Below are 19,959 nucleotides of genomic sequence, written 5' to 3' on the forward strand. Positions count from 1 at the left end.
CAGCACGTCCACAATTAGCCTTTACCTAATTAGTTTCATGTGTCAGAAACCCAAACTTTCCTTGACAGCTGATGAGCAAATGAATGTTGTACATTAGGTTAGGTTTATGCATTGTACATATTTCCCCCCCCACCTCCAGTTTGGAGGACAATGATATGTAGACTCTCAATCTCTTTGCAATTGTTGTCATGAGTTGAAAACCTATAGGCTTATTAGGCTACAAGGGTAAAAGGGTCATTCCTAGTATTTGGTGCCATTTGTGTCCCCAGATCATAATACAGCATATCTACAGCAAAAACACTCATTCAGCTTATCTTATACTATTAAAGGTTTTCCATCATAGAAAACATATCTGTACCTGAGTGAAATAATATAATCACTTTGATTTGAGTAGAGGTATGCTAAAATGTTCTTTTTAGCTTCAGTTACAAATATATATATATATATCAAATTCAAACAAAATCTAAATTTTGAAATCGTATTATAATGCTACTTACCAAATGTTATTAATTGTGATAAAAAAGGTCCCTCACTTTCCTGTCCCCCTATACGCTGATGCAAATCCACCTGTTCTCTAGCTAAATGACTTCAGAAAGTAGCATATATTTTTGAGAGGAAACCCTACACAAGAATAAGTATAAGTATCACTGTTAAATAATCCTTTTTTTCAATGTTTTAGATTGCATTACTGATGTGGTAAAGCATAAATGTCCCCCCTGTTACGCCAAATAATATAGGAAATTGATATATTTATCAACCAAATTTCCTGAATTATGACAATGTATTAAAATCTTACTCTGTGTTCACAATGTGATACCATATTCTTCCTTACATAGTAATGTGCCCCCTGTTATGTCCAACATTTGTCCCCCGATACAGTGTCAATGGATATGTACATGGAATCATTGGAATACCGGTAATGCATTAAGCCGGACAAATATATTTTTCTGAACTTTCAGAACATCATTTTTATTTGTATCCTGTAAAAGAATATTTTGTATTGAAAAAGTTACTAGACTGAAATGGCACCGAATAGTAGGAATGACCCTAGCTCTGGTCCATAGCTCTATGAACCAGTAGCCTATATATTATTAAACAGAAAACTAATGTTGAGAGACTACATTACCCAACATCACCGAAAAATGTGTTCACATACTCACTGTGGACAGTATGTGCTGCTGGTGGTATTATGCAATGTAACAGACCAGCGTGGCACACTGGCTGAAAATGCCGGGTAGACGCGCGTTAACTTACCAGTATAACAAACAGAGTAGGAAGAGATCTAATAAGACGGTGCATGATTATATCTACCTCTTTAAGCTCCTTCTCGATCTGCACGGCGCGCTGCACAATGGGTCCGCGCACAGCATATTCAACCTTCTTCACGGTGGGGTTCATGGTGTCGAGGGTCAACACCTTGCCCCGGGGGGGCGCCACGCCATTCTCGGCCATCCTCTCCTTGGCGATTCCACGGAGCGCCGACAGGGCTCTGGCAGGAGAGAAGGAGGGAGGAATCATTGAACGGACACCCGGGCCAGGGTGAGCGGCGGCGGGGTACTGCGCCCCGCTGGTGCCGCCGCCGAGCATCAAATCATTCCGAGCCCTGGTCAAAATACGAACGCCTCGAGACGGTAACAGTTGTATCCGCGAAGCTGACATGATCGTGAATGAATGACTGTCACAAAAGTCTTTGTAAAAAATGTGGAAAAAAGGGGTAGTAAAGTTGTTGTTGTGCGCAGCCTGGCGACCACCGTCGCGCTGTAGTTTCACTCAGGACTGTGCCCGTTGTGCAAAAAAAAACTTCTAACGTAGCCGCGCAGACCTTTGAACCTTCCAAAAGTTACAGTGGACGCGGCTTCGTCCAGGAGATCGCGTTTGGCAGACTGATATGGCCCCGGACCAAAACAGTGTTTGCACCTAGAAGGACACTGGACTTGTGTCTTCTTCTTCTGCACGCATGGCTACTATATAAGGGGGAGTTGGACAGAGAAGAGAACCCCCTTTGTGTGGGCTGCTACTACTACTACAGTTTACATTCCCTTCCCTCCCCCCTCTGGTTGTACTTTCCTACGCACCGTTAGGTTGTCAATCAGGGCCGGTTCACTTCTCCGGTTACCGAGAGCCGAGAGGCAGGGTCAGGATATGTGAAGATCAGAGCAGCGTTAAACTTTCTCTCTCTCTATCACTGGACTCTGTGGTCTCCCTTTTCTTTTGTCGTGGACTCGTGGAGCGCCCGCGTGCATGCTCTTGATTTTGGGAGGAGACATGCTGCTCTGCATAAAAGAGCCTACTCCTCCTCATTTGGCCGTGAGCCAATGTAGTAAAGTTCCACAAGCAATGCAGACAAGTAGCCTACAGGTCTACTCTTTAATGCACTTACATTTGTAATAAATTTCCCTTTATAAAAAAAAAAACAATCTTTTTGTTTTTGTAATTCATCCTTTTCAAAGGCAATAACAGGGTAAGGGTAATAACTTGTTAACCCCCCCCCCCCCCCCCCCATACACGCGCGCGCGCGCGTACACACACACACACACACACACACACACACAGGAATGCAGAGCGAACCTGAGAGTAGAAATAGAGTCACTTCCCTGTCATTAGTTCTCCGTTAAAACTGAAGCCTGAGGGGGATAGTCTACAACAACGTGCTGTTTACACCCAGAGCATACACACAAGACATATGTATATCAGCAATGGCATACAAAGCAAAGCTATTAATCATATTAAAGCTGATAAGCTGTGAGATAAAATTCTCTGCACACATTAGTGCCATTGTTTCTCAAAGTGACTTTTAGTATTATCCATGTGCCTTGATAAAGTCATTACAATTCATGTTGTATCAGCCTGTGATCTGTGGCCTATTTTACATGCAGTATCAAATGGCATATTAGGTCACCAGACAGATCAAACCATAACATCAAGTTATGCTGTATTTCAGTGGAACATATTTCTTCTCACAATGAGAGATTTCTGCACAGAATGAATTCTGTGCAGTGCACTCCATATAATCAGGGTGATATTTTCCAGTGATTGGATGTCGAGTTAAAGCGGCACAATGTCATTTTTGAATGAATAAAATAAGAAATTGTCCTATCTGTATGGTGGGGTATGTTAATAGAATATAACTTATACATTTACTTACTTATGCCTGGCCAGGTTTGCCGTCGACAAGGGATCTCCAGAGTTGTCGGTCACTGGGGTTCTTTTCTATCTGCGACCATGAAAATATTTGTCTTTAGTCTGTATTGCTGAACCCATGTGTCACCTGGAGCCAACTACTGTGGCTTTAAACAGACATCAAAGTGCTCCTCTCTTAAAGTCTTTCTTGTAGCAAAAACATAAGAGCAACTGAAATTAATTTGATAGCCAACTAGTGCTGCACGATTCTTGCTCAAATTTAGAAATTAGGTCTCATAGGTGTTTTTCGATTAATCGTGCAGCGTCAAAGTAGGCCACATCTTTCAATATAATCTATATTGACGGTTGACCTGAGATTACTTCTGAATATTGGGTCACACTGATCATTAACCAGACACTACTGATGTCTGGAGGGCAATGTTAAATCAGACACATTATTGGTTAGTACTAAACACTAACACTAAAAAGTGTCGGCGAGTGTCATTTACAAAATAACTCATATTGAATGCTGTATTAAACAGTTTCAGGCCTTTAATGAAAGAAAGACCACACAGTGCTACTTTAGGATAAATTTAAATTGCTATAATATATTTCACCAGCAGAGGGCAAACATAAACAGTGATTTCATGTGAATGTCCCAATAGTAATAAATAACCACATTCATTTATAGACTAGAAATGTATAAATCTCATGAAAAAAAGAGGCATGTCATCACGATAACAAATACCCGACACTGGAGTCCAACTATGAGGCTAGAACGGTGAATAGCAGCTTTAGTGAACAAACAGAAGATATGAAATAGCAAAATATCTAGATATGAGTGTAACTTTTCCCCTTGGTTCTCCATCAGTAGTTTTAATACTCTCATTTCACATGCACTGAAATGCAGATTTTCAGATTCAGGGTTTTGGTTTGAAGTCATTCATAGTATTGGTAGAGAGAAGACAGGTTGCCATGATGACAACTACTACAGTACAAAGTCCATATATTACCCTTTAGGTGAAATTTCGTATAGAGGGTATGCGCGTGCATAAAGTGAGTGGCACATAGTGGCAAAAGTGAGTGGTAAAGTGAGTTTAATTTAACGTTGTTTAATGCAAACAGATAGGACTTTTCTGTTTGGATTGTCAAGGCCAGAAAGTTGTTTTTTGCCACCGAGTAGGCGTTCCTGCATAACTTCCGGGTATGATGTCACACGCATACCCTCTATTGGATTAACAGTAACAGCACCACTGCCCTAAACAGTGTTGTTGTTAGTAGCGCCTAGGAATAAACACATATTAAAGCACCCAGGAGGAAGTGGACAAAGAAAGGGTGGGATCAAACCGATCCAACAAAGGGGGGGTTCCCAGATTTCCCATGGCTCGATACTTGGTTTTCCCACTACACCAAGAACACCTGTTAGCCCCAGAACACAGACACAGGGTTCATGTGGTGAAGCTCCAAAATAGATCATCAGTAATGACAACAATAGTTCTTCTAAATCTAAAAGGTAGAACTGAGAAAACATTTTCAAGGGAGACAATCCTGCCTGTTCCAATTATTTCAAGTCATTCAAGGAAAAGGAAAAGCTTTGCATTCTGTGCTGGTGAATTAACACTAACGTTAGTCATATCTGAGTTTGAGATCAAAATTTACAAAAAGTATGTTGATTTAAAACCCAGAGCCACCAGCGATGGCTGAGAGGGTCTGTGTGGCCACAGAGCGCAGGCCAAATGTGGGTACTGAGAGGGGTGTGAGCAGGAACAGCTGGTGCTGTAGTGTCTGCAAACTGTAGCATTTACACTCCTCTGTGACTAGGTAGCACTGCAGCGGCTGGTGGGAGAAGCCATTGGCAAACTCTTCGTGTAGAGTGTTGCCTTTCTGAGCCTTCTCTTCAGGGGAAACACACAGGGTCTCCTCCTGGCCGAAGTAGCGTGCAGTGGCGAAGGCGAAGAACAGCCTCAGAAGTTCCCAGCAGCGGGCTTTGGAGGGCAAAGGCGATTCACTGGATGGAGGAGGGTTAGCAGAGGCCTGTACACAGGAGACAGAGCGGCGCGTTTCGCGGTTGATGACAATGAGTGCCAGGACGTCGGGGCGGAGGGATACAGAGCCTGGCAAGCAGCGCTCCCCGACGGCCAGGCAACTTCTCAGTGTCTCCACCAGAGGAGACCAGAAATGCCCAACCAGCTCCCTCTCTGCCCTGTGCAGTGAGGGAGTGGGGCCGCACAGCACGCACACATCGACACCTAGAAGCAGCTGGAAGCGGAGCAGGCGGTGGGCCACGGTGGGGCTGCCATGGGGAAGGAACACAGGGTAGTCACAAGAGGCAGACCCAGACATGGAGAGAAACCGCAGCAGGGCAGATAGTAGCACCACTTCCTGTGGTGCCAGGAGCCACCACTTCTCTGTGGCAGTGGCAATGCGCCCGTGGACCATGAGGCATCCAAACTCACTGTCTGCGGCCTGCGTGAAGCTCTCCAGAGCCTCCTGCAGCAGGGCGGGGTTAGGGGGCAGCAGGCAGTCAGCACAGTGCGTCAGACTCCCCATAATGCCCTCCTGCCTCCCTTCCAATAGCTGATCGATGAGGCCAAAGCAGGAACGGAGGTCCCTCTTCAGCCGCTCCACATTCCTGATGTTCACCAGCTCATCCTGGCCCAGAACCAGCACCATGCAGCTCCACACATTCTCTAACAGCCGACGCAAATGGAGATCCTCCTCCTCTTGACTGTCACGTCCTCTGCCTCCTCCACGTTGCTGTCCCTTCACAGCAATAAGTATCACACTATCATGGAACACTCTCCACACAACTTTACCTCCATGGTCAGTCTCACAGCTGGACAATAGCACGCCCTGCCCACCTCCAAACATATGAACGCCATTCAGGGAACCAATGACGGAGAAGGGAAGCTGTTTAGAGGCTCCTCGGGTAAAAAGTGGAACCCCGCTGTTGGCTGTGAGACAGAGAAGCTGCACTGATCCATCTTGTAGCATTATCCTCCTGGCAGTGGACGTGAAACGGTTGCTAACGTTAGATTATCTGTTTCGGACGTGGCGGGATACTAACACCTAGCCAATTACGTTAGCTGAATGATACTATTAAGTGCGTTGTTTTCGAGCATCTTATCCTTACGTACCAGACGTCAACAGATGAAACATGTCTTTGGCTACATCCGTAAATTCTCTGTTGGAAATTGCACAACTTCTGCGTCCACGCTGCTGCACAGACCAGGCTGGACATTCAGTTAATAGTGGTACTTTTTCCAGCAACTTGGCTCATTCAGTCTAAGCTAAAGCTACTTTTTTTCTCCGCGAAAGGATACAATACCAGTTTCCACAGCAACAGAACTCATCCCAAGTTTTGCATTGTTTTTCTTCCGGTTGCTTAAATCTCGCGACAGTCGCGAGAACCAATCACATGTCCATTGTCCACCACCACCATACAACTCATCAGAGCCCCCCATGTCTGCAACTCGTGACATTTTTTTTGTACACTGCAAGTTACAGCCAACCGAGTTAAACTGCAAAACTCTAATTTAATTTTCAGGGGTGGAAGTGAATAGTACTAGTGTAAATAAAGGAGAAGAAAAGATTATATATATCTCAATATTACTTTTCATATTTTTCACATCTTTTACGCTATATTTAAAACGTTTTACATTGCCTTTGTGTATGAAATGTGCTCCCTATACGTCCCTCACCAAGTATATCCTTAATGTTATTTCTTAAGTTAAATATTATTCTAGTAGATGATTTGTGTTCACTTCAAAAGGTACAAAAGTTCTATGTAGGCCTGCTACTAAGTCAAGATTAAGTAAGTGATTAAGTCACTGTGAACCAACCATTTTCAATATGAAAACGCACAAATCAGACTATCACTGCCCCGATTCAGTTAAATGCTTTCAAAATGTGGTGGCCATCTTGTCTGGGTGGCATAGCTTGAAGGGGGGGGGGGGGGGGGCATATATACTCTATGGGGGGGGGGGTTCAAAGCAACATAAATATCCTCCTGATTTTCACACTCAAACACCATACTTGTAGACTACTACTCATAATGTATTAGTCTAGTCCTATAATTATTTACAAAAGTACAACAAAATAAAAACTAATCAAAGTACCTGGAAAAAAGCTACTCAACTACTTTCCTACAGTACATGCAATTTTATTTTCCACCCCTGGAAAAACACATTGAAACAAATTGAAAATGAGAGAATAACAGGTGTGTGACATGGTGGATTTCAAAATAGTTATACAGTGCATTAATTAAACAAATCCACGTTGAATTTAAGACAAACAAATGTAAGTCCTTTTAAGCTCTGGTAAATAGAAAACACATTTCCACACTAAATTTACTACATAATCACCTTTTTACCCTTTATTTATGCATATCAAAATATAAATGCACTTTTAACTATATGGACATATCTATTTTCCTGGTACTTTTCTTTCCATCTCTATTTTCCTGGTACATTGCTTCCCATCAAAAGGTTGCATCGCAAGTGATGATAAATTAAATGTCCACATTTTGACATGGTCTCAATTAATAGTAACTAAATTACTATACTGCACAACTACTATATTAAAACTGACATTACACAATTATAAACAAAATGTTCACGTCATGTTGTCACATGATTAACAAATGGCAAAATACTATTAAAAAAGTATAAAATACAGAGTGCAAAATACAATTGCTCAACTCTGATAGTTTTTTGATCCCATTGGTGATAAAACAACAAACAAAACCTTTGAGTAGTAAAGAATGTATTTTAATCATTAAATACAAAAAGTCAAGAACAGTGATGACTAAAATAGAACCATATAGAAAAGGCACAATAATTTACTTGAAAATCACCACTGTGCCATGAAAAATAAAACTTGTCTCCTTTCCGCTAATGTGGCTGAAAATAGATGGCATCTTCTGACATGTTCTACACTCCAGAGATTCTGTGGCAGTATAATGGCTTCTCGTGAGGAGCAGTGTTGAGGTCAATTTTCCCTGTAGCATCAAAATGAAGGCCTGCAGGACAAGTAAACAAAGACATGTCATGTACTGTATCAGAAATTAGATGGATGTAGTTTCAAATGAGATAAAAGAGCAATAGTTGTAACTAGAAATCTCCTATATCGCATCACTGCTGTAGTGTAAGCAAACATTAAAAGTCCATACTTTGGCTGCCCGCTATGTTTGTTAAAAGTGCTCTAAACAAACAAGGAAAGTCCATAGACTTAGATGCCTTATATTAAAAAAAAAGATGTTGGATGGGTTAGCGCCCCTCAAAAACATCAAAAACAGGTTGTGAAGGCAGTGACAACTGACAATGTGTTAGTAATTGATTTGTGTACTGCCATTTCAATTAACCTTTTAACTTTGCAAGGATATTTGAGTCTATAACAGCTCTGCTGGTGCAGGCCAAAATTACACCTTTGATTGTTGCCATTTACAAGCCCCTAAAAGAAAAGGTATACGCAATATACACAATTATATAAACATTGAAGACATTATTTGACAAGTAATAAATAAAAATCCCACTTGTGTGAAGTGAGGGGCGTTCTTATCATCATGCATAATCACACAGTGCTCAGCCAATGAAATCATCACAAATGTGGTACATAGACACACAAAGCTGGACAACCAACTTTGTGTGTAACCAGAGTCAGACTTAATTCGCATGTATGGAGATTTCTTTCACATGGCCAAAAAAAAGGACGAAAAGTGGATCGAGCAAATCATAACAATTTACTCATTGGGAGATCTAAAGGTCAGAGGTATTTTGACGAATGAGTGTGGGCTTCAGTTCCTGAGGGATTCTCACGGCCCTCTGTCTACCATATTGCCGAATTTCGAGAAAAACGAGAGCACAGAACTGCCAAAACTGCTAAAATGGTGGAATTTTCACTGAAACAATACAGGGTCTATTTGGGCTTGACCCCTAATAAAACAGTTGGAAATGGGGAAAGTATATACAGTTGGAGGGGGTACAGCATTGTGTTATGTACATGCATACAGCGTTTTTAGCACCAATCTTTTGGGACAAATAGCAGCATTTTTTCCTCTACAAAGAAAAAGCCTCAAAACATTTAAAATTAAAAGTGTGTAAAAGTAGCAGCTCTGTTTTCATGTACAGTAGGTCTAAAGGTCTACTTGATACAGGTCCTTAGGGTGGTTGCAGTGACGTAGAGTCTGTGGGGACCAGGGATCTCGGCCCCCATGAGGAATTGGACCTGAATATATATTCGCCTCGGTTCGTCCCGTTTGTGCCGCATCAGGTCGCGCCCGTTCGCGCAATTCTCGTCTTGCATTGACTGTGTATACAATCGCGCCGCTCTAACCATCCAAGTCTGGCACCTTAACACGTCTGTTTTCCTCACTGTCCGGGGCGGGGGGTGGTGGACCGCGTTGCCTGTCCCTTATACACATGCAGATCAGGCATTGAAATGCTAATCTGGGTGCTTAACCTGCCAGGTAGGTGTGTGTGAGGAGCTGATCACAGTCACAGATAGAGGGAAAGTGTTGCTGCGGGGGGGGGGGGGGGGAGGCGGGGCGGCACAACATTTTGGGTCGTTTACTGTGCTCAAGTATTCAGCCCATGTATATTCTCTTTTTAGTGCTTTAGTATTCAATTTTGCTTTGGTTTTGGGTTGTGTCTTTCTAGTATGCTGCCAGGTAGCTTTTTTTGTGTTTTCTTTTAATCTGGTTAAGTCCAATGGGTTTTCCGTCTGGTTGTGCTTTCTTTAAGTCCAATGGGTTTTCCGTCTGGTTGTGCTTGCGTTTGTGCACAGATTCCCTGGAACATTTGTAGGTTCTCTCTATGGTCGAGGGCTATGTTATAATGCATGAGTGTTTCTGGGTTGCTTTCTTTTAGGTGGTTATAAAATGTAAGCTTGCTCTCTTCGTTCTACTTCTTTTGATGAGTGACAAATCTTGTCACTCATCAAACATATCTCACCCACATACTTGTACAAAATGCTACAGCTTTTGTGTCCTTTACAAATCCTTCAAAAACGTACAAGAGTTACGTACAATTTGCTTATACTGTGTCTGTATGTGGTTAGAAGAGGTGAAACTAATCGGTACTACTCACCAATGAATGCTGTCAGTGGGTTTCATAAGAAGGAGCAGACCTTCTGCGGCCTGAAAGGATTGGTGCTGGACGAAACACCCGTGAGAAGGGGGTCCTGGAGGGCATTCTGCATGCAGAACTGTTGAAGATCTGCAGCTGCCTGGGAGACCTGGGTACACAATCGAGACACAAAACCTCAAGTCCAGGCCAGGGAAGTTTCACAAAAAAAAATGATAATTTGGTAGTAAATCTATAACGTCATATATCACAGATGCTTGCCATTTTCTACCACAATATCAATATTGGGACTGTACAAACACAAATAACAGACAGAACCTTAGGAAGAGAGGCCACCTAAATGTTGTAGGGACCTCAATGTTAGATTATATATTATTTATTTATGCAAACAATGGTCTGTAATGTACATATTTGAACATTTAGACAATCAAAGCTACAACACCTGTTGCTAGCCAGCCATTATGGGCATAAACAATTTAAAGAGGAAGAGAGGCCACCTAAATGTTGTAGGCACCTCAATGTTAAATTATATATTATTTATTTATGTAAATAAGGGTCTGTAATGTACATATTTGAACATTTAGACATTCAAAGCTACAACACCTGTTGCTAGCCAGCCATTATGGGCATAAACAATTTAAAGGGTCAATTTAGGTCTAATAATATACCGTGCATGTTCAAAGAACAATGGCCACATTTTTACTACGAGGTAGCCACAATGTTTATGTGCCCACTGCCTCTTCCTGTATTCGTTTTAAGATACTTTTTTTTGGCTTAATGCTTAATTCTTTTTTTTCGGTCGCTACAATGCTGAGTAACCAAAACCAAGTAATTTGACTCAATAGTGTAGGCGTCGTTTGACGGAATGTAACAAAAATCTTGCATCTAATCGGTACCAGGGTCCAGGGGTACCAACATTTACTTGGCCATAATAAAAGGGTGGGTGGGACAATGCACGGTTTTGGCTTTCATTCAAAGAACTGCACCGTGTCGTTTGAACTAATACGCAATCGTATTAGTTCCAAACTATTACAATTGTATACATTAAATTGTAAAGACACTTTAGAGCTTTATAAAACGTAGTTTTGTAAAGCGCTCCACGCCCTGCTCTGTATTTTCACGTTAGCCCTAGTCAGCTAACGCGGTTAGCTCATCAGCTTGATGGAGCTGGTTTGGGTTTTCGCCAACCATATTTTAAGAAAAACGATTCTTTTTCTTACCTTTACTCTGTTTATGTTCGCCTCAAAGCGGAGCTGCTGCACAATTTTCTTCATGGCAACCAGATTTGAAGAGCTCGACATTTTCACTGCTATCGTCAGAAAATGTATTCCTGTGTGACCTGAACAGTGGGATGGATGCGGAGACCTAGGCGGAGACAAAAGCAAAGATGACGACGTCCGGATTCCGGTCCTTTATTCCGGTTCATTCTTTACAGTTTGTCGCTGCAGTCTCTCTTTTACCCCACTAGGGGGCAACAAAAGTATGAAAACAGGCCAGGGTCATTCCCTTACTCTATGGTCATTCCTAGTATTCGGTGCAGTGTACCCATGACATAATACAGCATATCTTGTGCAATAAGCGAAAACACTCATTCTAAAAAGCTTATTAAAGCTTTTCTACCATAGAAAAACAAACGTACCTCAGAGTGAAATATAAAAGAATCCCTTTGATTGGCGTAGTCAGTACAGTAGAGGTAAGCCTAAATGCCATGTCCATCATGTTTATCAGTAAACTAATCAAATTCTTAGTTCTATTGCTTTTTTTTTGTCCCAGACTTTACTGGCACTCCTGTTACGCTGATGCAAGTCCACCTGTAAATGTCAGACTATTTTTCTAGCCACCGTTTAATTTGCCTTTGAAGCAATGTTTTAGGTTGCGTTACTGATGTGGTAGTCTCGCGTTGCCAAAACTGTTGCCTCTTGCAATTTTCAAATGCGTCGAGATTGTGGAATAGTTATGGCTATGAGAGACTGCTTTACCACACTGTAGGCCTAGAGGAAATCTATACATTTCCAGAATTGAAAATATGGTTGATAGATCATCAAACCCAGAAGTTATGCAGGAATGCCTACTGAGTGGCAAAAACTACTTTCTGGCCTTGACAGCCCATGCAGCCAAACAGAAAAGTCCTATCTGATTGCATTAAACAATGTTAAACTCACTTTGCCTGTTGCTTTGCCACTCTATGTGCCATTCACTTTAAGCATGCGCATACCCTCTATTCTTCATTACATGAGTATAATGGCCATCTTTAGCATAGATAGAATGTCCCCCGGTTAGTGTAAAAAAAAAAACAATGGATATGGAAATAATGCAGCTGAACATGCCCCCTCAGAAGAAAAAAAGAAATACAAAAACATTGAAAAGGTTACTAGGTCAAAATGGCCCTGAAAGTAGGAATGACGCACATTGCCACCAACAAATAGACAAAGTTAAAAATAAGGTATTTATTGCACAGAGACACAAGTGTAGGTAAAACATAAGCTTATAAAATAAAATAAAAGTAGAAACTTTAAACAAACACACTGGAGTGTTTAAAAATGACCACAAAAGCGTTATCTAAATATATTAAACACCTAAACATCAACAAACATTTCTCAATGGATCATGTCAAAATGACCATAGCCGCAAACTTTAGATTCCATTTTAATATGTTGAATCTAGAGTTGCAGCACCAACCACCAATGGAAAGCTTGAATTATACTCTTATCTGCAAAGTTTGTTTTGTAAAAATCCACCGTAGACACGGTGGGTTTTCGTTTTCAATAACGCAACTTCCTGTCGAATCATGTGCAAATTCTAAGGTGGCACAAAGGGCCATTGAGTGACTTCCAATGAGCGCGTCCAAACACCAACAGCCCGACACTTATCACCTGCACGGAATTTGACAGAAAGTAGCTCATAACATGTCTAGGTGGATATTTATGAAAAAAAAAAAAAAAAAACGGCAAAGGTGTAGGGCTGCAAATAATGTTGAGTTTAACGCCGTTTAATACAATCAGATAGGACTGATTGTGATTGTGGCAGCGGTGGCCGAACGGTTTTCCGGAGCGGTCTTGATACCGGAAGGTCGCCAGTTCGAATCCCCGGACCGGCATGTTAAAATTACCACCGCTGAAGTGCCCTTGAGCAAGGCATTGAACCCCTACCATGAAATGTTCTATGAGCAGGGTGTGGCTGTAAACAAGCATCTCGAGCTTAGTCCACTTCCCTGGGTAAACAAAGAACTTTGCTTACTCTTCCGTTTGAATGTATGGGCCATCAATGGTTGGTGTTGCAACTCTAGATTCAACATTAAAAATAGAATCCAGAGTTCCTTGCGGCTAGAATTACCCATGACTGTCGATAAAACAAACACGATAATTCTGCAATAATAAAGTTGGTGGCATCCTGAGGTAGTATCAAACATTCAACCAGGGATTGTCATCTAAATAAGAGTCCATAGCAAAGGCACTAGATTGTCTGTTCTTTTGTTGGACGAATACAAAGTTTGTGCTTCGATTTCAGCAAGTATCTGCATCGCCAAAAAGACTGGGCTCCTGGCAGCTCTCTCGTCGTGTGGAATTCTTGGAGGATCTATAAGTATAAGATAGCCTTAATGAAGATTAAGCCGTGATAGCCTGAAAGATTAAGCCATGACAGCAGTCCTATCATTTGAATTACGAGGGAATAATAATAAAAAGTGTACCTTCTGTCTGGTAGTGTGAGTTTAAGTGTGCGGTAAAGATCGTTTGTGGAAGGAACGCTACCAGACCCACCACAACTTCTGGGAGTAAGGCGCATGTATGTTGAAGTGGGAGACCCCCTCATCTCCGGTTCACTTCCTGTAATGAAAGTGAAACCCAGGCAGAAAATGTATACAGAATCAAATACTGCTTTTTTATGGGCTCTAAATGGTTTAGCTCCGGAATACATGTTGGAGTTAGACTGTAATCTGCATCTCCACTTGTCACGAAGCACCTCGAGTTTATTGAAATGCACTATTTAAATAAATAAAAATTAAAGCAAAAAAAACTAGAGCACCGCTTATACAGTACATACACAGTAAATTATACGTTCCATTTTATGTGACATGTTTTTGTGGTTCCTATTTTTGTGTTGTAATGCATATCATTGCCTTGGACTGCAGGGAGACTAGCAGGGTGTTCAGGTGTCAGTTTATGGGGATCCCTTTTAATAGTCAAACAAACTACTTACTGATCGATAAGGTACTTTGAGAAGAGAAAGAATGCTTGCGGTCCGCAAATGGAGTCATGTTCAAAAACTGGTTCCTAAGCCAGCCGGCCCGGTCCTCTTCAAATGTCTTTTTCTGTGAAACACAAGGATGAAAGTAAAGTCATGTTGGTGCAGCATCCCAAGTTCCAACCCATATTCACATGGCATTTTGGCCTTAATTCATAGACATTTTGCCCTTACGACACTGTTTGAATATGTTAAAATGTAGTTACATTGTCACATTTGATTCCACATGCACCAATAGTAATAAATCTGAGAATATACAAAACTTAAATACATCACGACACAGGCGGATCGCAGCATCAGTGAAGCTCTGCCTCTCCCTTTCAAAGTTCCTCTTCTCCCCATCAAAGAGATGCCACTCCTCCTTAAGTCGCTCCTTCTCTTCCAGTGTATAGCCATCATTGAGAATAGCTGCGGTCTCATCATCGATTGACGAGTTGAGCTGCTGCTGCTCAGACAGACAGACAAAATAGTACACAAGCATACTTTTTTTGTTAAAGGAATATGTCCAAAAAAGGCACAAGTCTCCAAAATAGCCACATAAAGTTACTCTGCGTACTGTATATGTTCCCAACTCAATCATAGCAGTATTCTACTTTATAGGTTAAAGCAGGGGTTCTCAAAGTTTTTGGCTGGGACCCTGGAAATGCTTTGGCAATGTCTCACAACATGCTGTGGGCTTGTATATCTCCAAGAAGAAAGCAAAAGCAAGCACTCTGTTGAGTATTTCCATGTCATAATGTCACGGGTGCACGGTTCTATAGCTTGTATATCTCCCCCCTTACAAATCATGCCAAATATGTCCCTGGGACACAAGCTTTTCAAATGTGGGCATTTTACATGAAAATGTCTGAGAAACCCTGCAGGGCCTAACCTGGAGAAGCAGCTGCTGGGTGTGAATAAAGTCTTTGCACTGCTGCACCTCCATCCTCATTCTCTCCATCTCCTGCTCATGGATCTCTCTGGGCACCACTTCTGTACCCGGCTGCTGCTGAGTCTGAACTAGAGATACTAAGGAAAATATACAAAAGGTTAAACAACCCCCAGGGGTGGGGCCAGTTGGGGTTAAGCGTCTTGCCCAGGGGCACCTAAACACATTGCTGGTGTCAGTAATGAAATCTAGGACATTCTGCTTCCCAGGCAGGACCTCTAGCAATTCAGCTCCCAGTTGTCAAAAAACACAGGTTTATTGTGACATTTTTAAGTTAGACAATATGACTTTAAAGCCATTGAACCCATCAAAAGGGAAGTGATAGCACTGCAGTACCTTGGGTGTCCAATCTCTCCATGTGGTTCTTCAGTCTTCTCCACTGCTGGCGGATGCTGTTTGTGAGCTGCTCCCTAGCAAGTTCACAGGATTGGTCCAGGGTCTCTCTGCTGGAGTCACCTGCATCTTCCTCCCTGTCTAACCCCACCTGAGAGCAACAGCAGACAAGGGGAGTCATGTTCAATGCCCTACATGTACACACTTTATATTTAAAACGATAGTAAGGAGGCTCAAAGTTATTTTAACTCGACAGTTGCCTTGAATGTATGACATTCAAATTTTTACACGAAGGATTTGATTACTACAAATGTGCAAATACATTTATCAATTGTAAAAAATACTAAATTAACAGTTTCCTCCTTACAATCAAAAAGGTGCAGTGCTACCCAGGGGCGGGAAAAAAGGCATATGGAATGCTTACATGGTAATTCTATCCATTTGACCTTTCAAAGACTGAAACGTTGACACTTTTATAGTATATTAGTGCCCATATTTCACTACAACACAACAGATTAGTCGATAAAGCAATTCCTGTATCGCTTCAAAAATAAGACATTAAGAAACCTGTTCAAGACTGTCATCAGCATGAGCTCCAGTGGAGCAGGGCCTCCGTGGACCTAGGATGGACATCATCTCCCTTTTCATCTGCTGGAGGACTTTCTTCAGCTCAGCATTCTCCAGTGTTAGAGGCATCTGCCGTGCCTCGTGGTCACTCAGCAGGGTTTTGAACATCTGGGCCTCATGACTGGAGAAAGGAATTCAAAAACAAACTGATCAATGCCATGTATTCATAAAAATAAAAAAAAATAGACAAACTCCTGGCAGAAAATGTCTCTTGATTCTGTAATGCAACCTCCAAAGCAAAGGTATGAAAGCTTGAATTCTCATAAAAATAATATGCATTGATCAAATTCATTACATTTCAAAACACGTACACCAATGAACTGTTCCAAGGCCTTCAGTGGCATTTGTTTTAATTCCATTTTGAAGAATGTTGACCATGAAACCATAGCCATTACCGTTTTAAAAAATAATAATTTACCCCTTTTTCTGCCCTTCTACCGACTCACCTGCCAGTGAGGAGCCCACACCTTCCCTCCTCCCGAACATGAGCAATTGTGTTCGCATAGACGCCCGTCGACAAAGCCAGATGCACAACCACTTAAACCCATATACTTTGCCGACGGGTGGTCTACTCTCAACCTTTTTATACTGAAGTACCACCTCAGAAAATATGTGGCTCTCAAGTACCACCATAATAACTGATGTTAAAATACAGGAGCGTATACCTGCCCTTTTTGTTCCATTCCTAAGCCAAAACAGTCTAATCACTAACCACCACAACTAATATTTCTATGCGATTAATCCGTTCTCAAATCTTCTATTAACGGCTAGGTGTGCCGTCATGCTCATTTCAGCACAGCTGGATAGCCTATTTCAACCAATTGCTTGGTCAGAAGAACTACCTGTAGTCATACATAATTTCATTCCACTTTTTGGGTGACTCCTCTGTGTATCACTGGTCTCTTTACTTGCCCCCTTCCATTCAAATCTACAAGCTCACATTTTTGCCAAATGTTTGTCTATGCCCAGATTAGGGTTCATATAGTTATGGCAAGAATAGGCACACTGGTGCGCATGTGGTTAGCCAACATTGTGACACAAGTACCTTGGTCCTGCTTTTGGTAACCTCCACTGGCTTCTTTTGCCATCCGACCGTCCCAAGTAGTTCAACAAACTGATAGCTGTTAGGGACAGTAAGAAGGCCTAAATTAATACCACTACACATTTCTAAAAAGACAAGGTGGGTACAATGTATATCCCCAAACAAAAAACATGCATTTACCCAGTTTCTTATCTTTTCTGTCAACCAGTAACTGGCTTAGACTTTCTTTAAGTTTTGTGCATTCCCGCTCTTTCCTCTTGGCATCATGAGCGTACTGCGACGCACGGCTAGATATCACATTCTGGAGTTTCTGGACCTGTGCAGAACGCAAACAAACAGTCAGGTTCACCGTCGGCAGAATAAAGATACATACAATACAAAAAATAAACTTCACCTCATCCTTCTCGGTTTTAAGGCAGCTCTGCAACGTCTTCAATTTGAGTTGTAATTGCCTCTTTGACTCACACAGACCTGCCGTCTCCCTTTTGGACAGTTCCAACTGATCCTGGGAGGGGAATGTACAAAGCCCTATTATGAGCCTAACATCAAACAAGCAACAACAAGGGCTTTTGACCGAGTAGTAAACCTCACAGGATATTCAAAGACAATGTTTATGGGAATTGGGAAGTACAGCACATGCAAGTGCACAGGTTTCGAAATGGTAGTAATAGCCTGACTTACCTTGAGTCTGGAGTTGCTTGTCTGCAGTTGTTCTAGTGCGCTGGACATTTTTAGATTCTCATGTTCCAGCGTTTCCAGTGGTTGCTGGCTGCGTCTATGTACCTGTAGCAGCTGGTAAATGGCATTCAGAGCTGGCACGGTGTTCAGGCTGGCTACTTCTGCCGAGCTAGCCTCATTCAGTGTGGAGGAGACACCCAACACAGCCATCTCCTGTGAAATACAGGACAGGAATGGGGTCAGTGCCTTGATGTTAGCAAAGCATACCCTTTAATAAATGGAGCAAAATGCTTTAAGAAAATAGACCCACACAAACCATAGACACTGGTACAATATGAAACCCCATTTATATTGTGGACATGTCATGTGCTATAAATGTCTTACCCGATTGATGTATGCGATGCACTGAGGTACATTCTCCTCTGTACAGAAGGCACTTACAATATTGTAGGAGCTTCTGGACAGAGACAGTGAAGAGTACATTGATGCAAGATTGTTCTGTTTGGAGGGAGACATTGTCACTTGTGATATGCTGGAAATCTCATGGTTTCCTAAACAGAAGAAAGAAAGACATACAAGATCATCTGTGACAAGGTTCCTCACAACCTCATTATTCCTCTGCAGGTTTGAACTAGGCTGCAGCTCTGAAACGAGAACACAAATATAGGCCAAGTCCCATGGCAAGTCCCACAAAAATATCACACAGGTCCTTCTATTCTTGCACTACTCAAGATGCATACACATCACTGGCATGTGTGCTTACCGAAAGCCTGCTGTATTTGTGGAGGAGGGTCTCCCATTTCAATGGGTTAAACTGGTGATGTAATTAATTGTGTGAGATGGTTGAGCAGATTAGCATTCAAGCAGCAGATCACACTGATCATCACAGACTCCTGTCAGAAAAGAGACCTGAAATAGAGCAGCAAGCCATGACAGAGACCAGGCAGTCACCATCTGACCGGATTACATGCAAGTTGTGTGCCAAATTCAATAGTACTGTAGGTATAAGAGTTATTAAATTGAGTTTGGATGAGAGTTAGGCAGCAAAACTAATAGTACAGGATAGGAGACAGGATTACACAAAGCACAGCATTTGGAAAGGCTTTAGAATATATTGTTATGGTCGTTTAAACAGTCTGGGGAAACAAGATGAACCAGATTACACACCCACAAGACTAGTAATTGCCAAGTACTTTTATGTCTCGGAAGATATTCAAAGTGCAGTGCAACATTCGTTATATTAACACGCCATTGTAATGTAAAATGGCTTTTACAAAGTGGACTTTTTGCCTGACAGAAAAACGTCGCCCCCCTCACCATGTTCTTCCCCAGCTATCGTGCTGCTGCTGTAAACATTGAGACTCTGTCTGTGTGACACACGGGGCTCCGAGGAATGCACATATTTGTGGTTTAAAAGGTCAATGTCGGTGTTGTTCGTGTTCGGTCAGCGTGTGTCGTCTTCATAAGAACAGCTAGCGTGATAGCAAGTTAATCCTGCATGACGTGCACGGACGGTGACACGACCGTCCAATGTAGCAGACGTTGCTAAACCTAAACGGCGATTTTAATGGGAACATTCATTTGGCTCGAACAGCAGGTTATACACACAACGCTGTATGACGTCTCGCACAAGTTAAAAGTCGTGCTATAGTATAGTTCCCACTTAGTTTAAATGTCGCATGCAAAATATTTACCTGGCTGGTTCACCTTCAAGACGGCCCACGGAGAATTGCTGTATCCCAGGCAGACAAAACGTACGTAGCACTGCTGACACTCACTGACTGAATGTGTTGTGTGTGTGTTTTGAAGTGAGAGTGAGACAGTTGATATTATAATCTTGTGCTGGCTGGCTTCAAACCAAACCTCAACGTCATTGGAGACTGCGTTGTCAAGCAACCAGTATCTGG

The 19,959-nt window shown here is 42.0% G+C and overlaps 4 protein-coding genes across 9 annotated transcripts in view; all 4 read right to left on the reverse strand.

The window, feature by feature from the left end:
• gpt (glutamic--pyruvic transaminase) overlaps positions 1-6,548 on the reverse strand; it is a 31,863-nt gene extending 25,315 nt beyond the window's left edge. Inside the window, exons 1-3 of one of the 4 annotated variants that reach the window (XM_079488780.1) lie at positions 6,258-6,548; positions 3,146-3,214; positions 1,312-1,489 (exon numbers count right to left, since the gene is read on the reverse strand). In XM_079488780.1, the coding sequence (XP_079344906.1) occupies positions 1,312-1,452 (141 nt within the window). In that variant the 5' untranslated portion in view covers positions 1,453-1,489; positions 3,146-3,214; positions 6,258-6,548. Of the gene's footprint in view, positions 1-1,311; positions 1,998-2,075; positions 2,247-3,145; positions 3,215-5,936; positions 5,986-6,257 lie in introns of those variants that run through there. The other 3 variants (XM_079488782.1, XM_079488781.1, XM_079488779.1) reach the window with 3 other exon arrangements.
• Positions 3,264-6,261, reverse strand: fuz (fuzzy planar cell polarity protein). The gene has a single exon (XM_079488783.1). It carries the CDS (start codon positions 6,112-6,114, stop codon positions 4,795-4,797), a length of 1,320 nt encoding a protein of 439 aa, XP_079344909.1. The 5' UTR covers positions 6,115-6,261; the 3' UTR covers positions 3,264-4,794.
• Positions 6,549-7,867: 1,319 nt separating the features above from the next.
• On the reverse strand, positions 7,868-11,580 carry gng5 (guanine nucleotide binding protein (G protein), gamma 5). The gene is made up of 3 exons (XM_079529495.1): positions 11,423-11,580; positions 10,206-10,353; positions 7,868-8,140 (listed from the first exon to the last, which is right to left on the reverse strand). The coding sequence occupies exons 1-2, from the start codon at positions 11,501-11,503 to the stop codon at positions 10,228-10,230; spliced, it is 207 nt and encodes a 68-aa protein (XP_079385621.1). The 5' UTR covers positions 11,504-11,580; the 3' UTR covers positions 7,868-8,140; positions 10,206-10,227.
• Positions 11,581-12,629: 1,049 nt separating this feature from the next.
• Positions 12,630-19,881, reverse strand: ssx2ipa (synovial sarcoma, X breakpoint 2 interacting protein a). 3 transcript variants are annotated; one of them, XM_079488959.1, is made up of 14 exons: positions 19,747-19,881; positions 18,816-18,945; positions 18,437-18,603; positions 18,056-18,265; positions 17,769-17,879; positions 17,555-17,690; positions 17,378-17,453; positions 16,273-16,453; positions 15,709-15,856; positions 15,316-15,452; positions 14,716-14,889; positions 14,400-14,511; positions 13,891-14,026; positions 12,630-13,778 (listed from the first exon to the last, which is right to left on the reverse strand). In XM_079488959.1, exons 2-14 carry the CDS (start codon positions 18,850-18,852, stop codon positions 13,706-13,708), a joined length of 1,698 nt encoding a protein of 565 aa, XP_079345085.1. In that variant the 5' UTR covers positions 18,853-18,945; positions 19,747-19,881; the 3' UTR covers positions 12,630-13,705. The 3 variants fall into 3 exon arrangements, with proteins under 3 accessions (XP_079345085.1, XP_079345084.1, XP_079345086.1); XM_079488958.1 differs by having other exon boundaries at positions 18,816-18,961; XM_079488960.1 differs by lacking the exon at positions 18,816-18,945 and having other exon boundaries at positions 19,747-19,880.
• Between the last annotated feature and the right edge of the window lie 78 nt (positions 19,882-19,959).

The sequence above is a fragment of the Electrona antarctica genome, assembly GCF_951216825.1.
Source record: "Electrona antarctica genome assembly, chromosome: 19".
Classification (NCBI taxonomy): domain Eukaryota; kingdom Metazoa; phylum Chordata; class Actinopteri; order Myctophiformes; family Myctophidae; genus Electrona; species Electrona antarctica.

Excerpts from the sequence above, each read along its gene's own strand:
- fuz (XM_079488783.1), bottom strand. The coding sequence starts at position 6,114 with ATGCTACAAGATGGATCAGTGCAGCTTCTCTGTCTCACAGCCAACAGC.
- gng5 (XM_079529495.1), bottom strand. The coding sequence starts at position 11,503 with ATGTCGAGCTCTTCAAATCTGGTTGCCATGAAGAAAATTGTGCAGCAG. Across the intron at positions 10,354-11,422 it reads CGAACATAAACAGAGTAAAG|GTCTCCCAGGCAGCTGCAGA; the intron begins GTAAGAAAAAGA and ends TTGTGTACCCAG.
- ssx2ipa (XM_079488959.1), bottom strand. The coding sequence starts at position 18,852 with ATGGGAGACCCTCCTCCACAAATACAGCAGGCTTTCG. Across the intron at positions 18,266-18,436 it reads GCATCGCATACATCAATCGG|GAGATGGCTGTGTTGGGTGT; the intron begins GTAAGACATTTA and ends TGTATTTCACAG. Across the intron at positions 14,027-14,399 it reads TCAAAGTACCTTATCGATCA|GAAGTGAACCGGAGATGAGG; the intron begins GTAAGTAGTTTG and ends CTTTCATTACAG.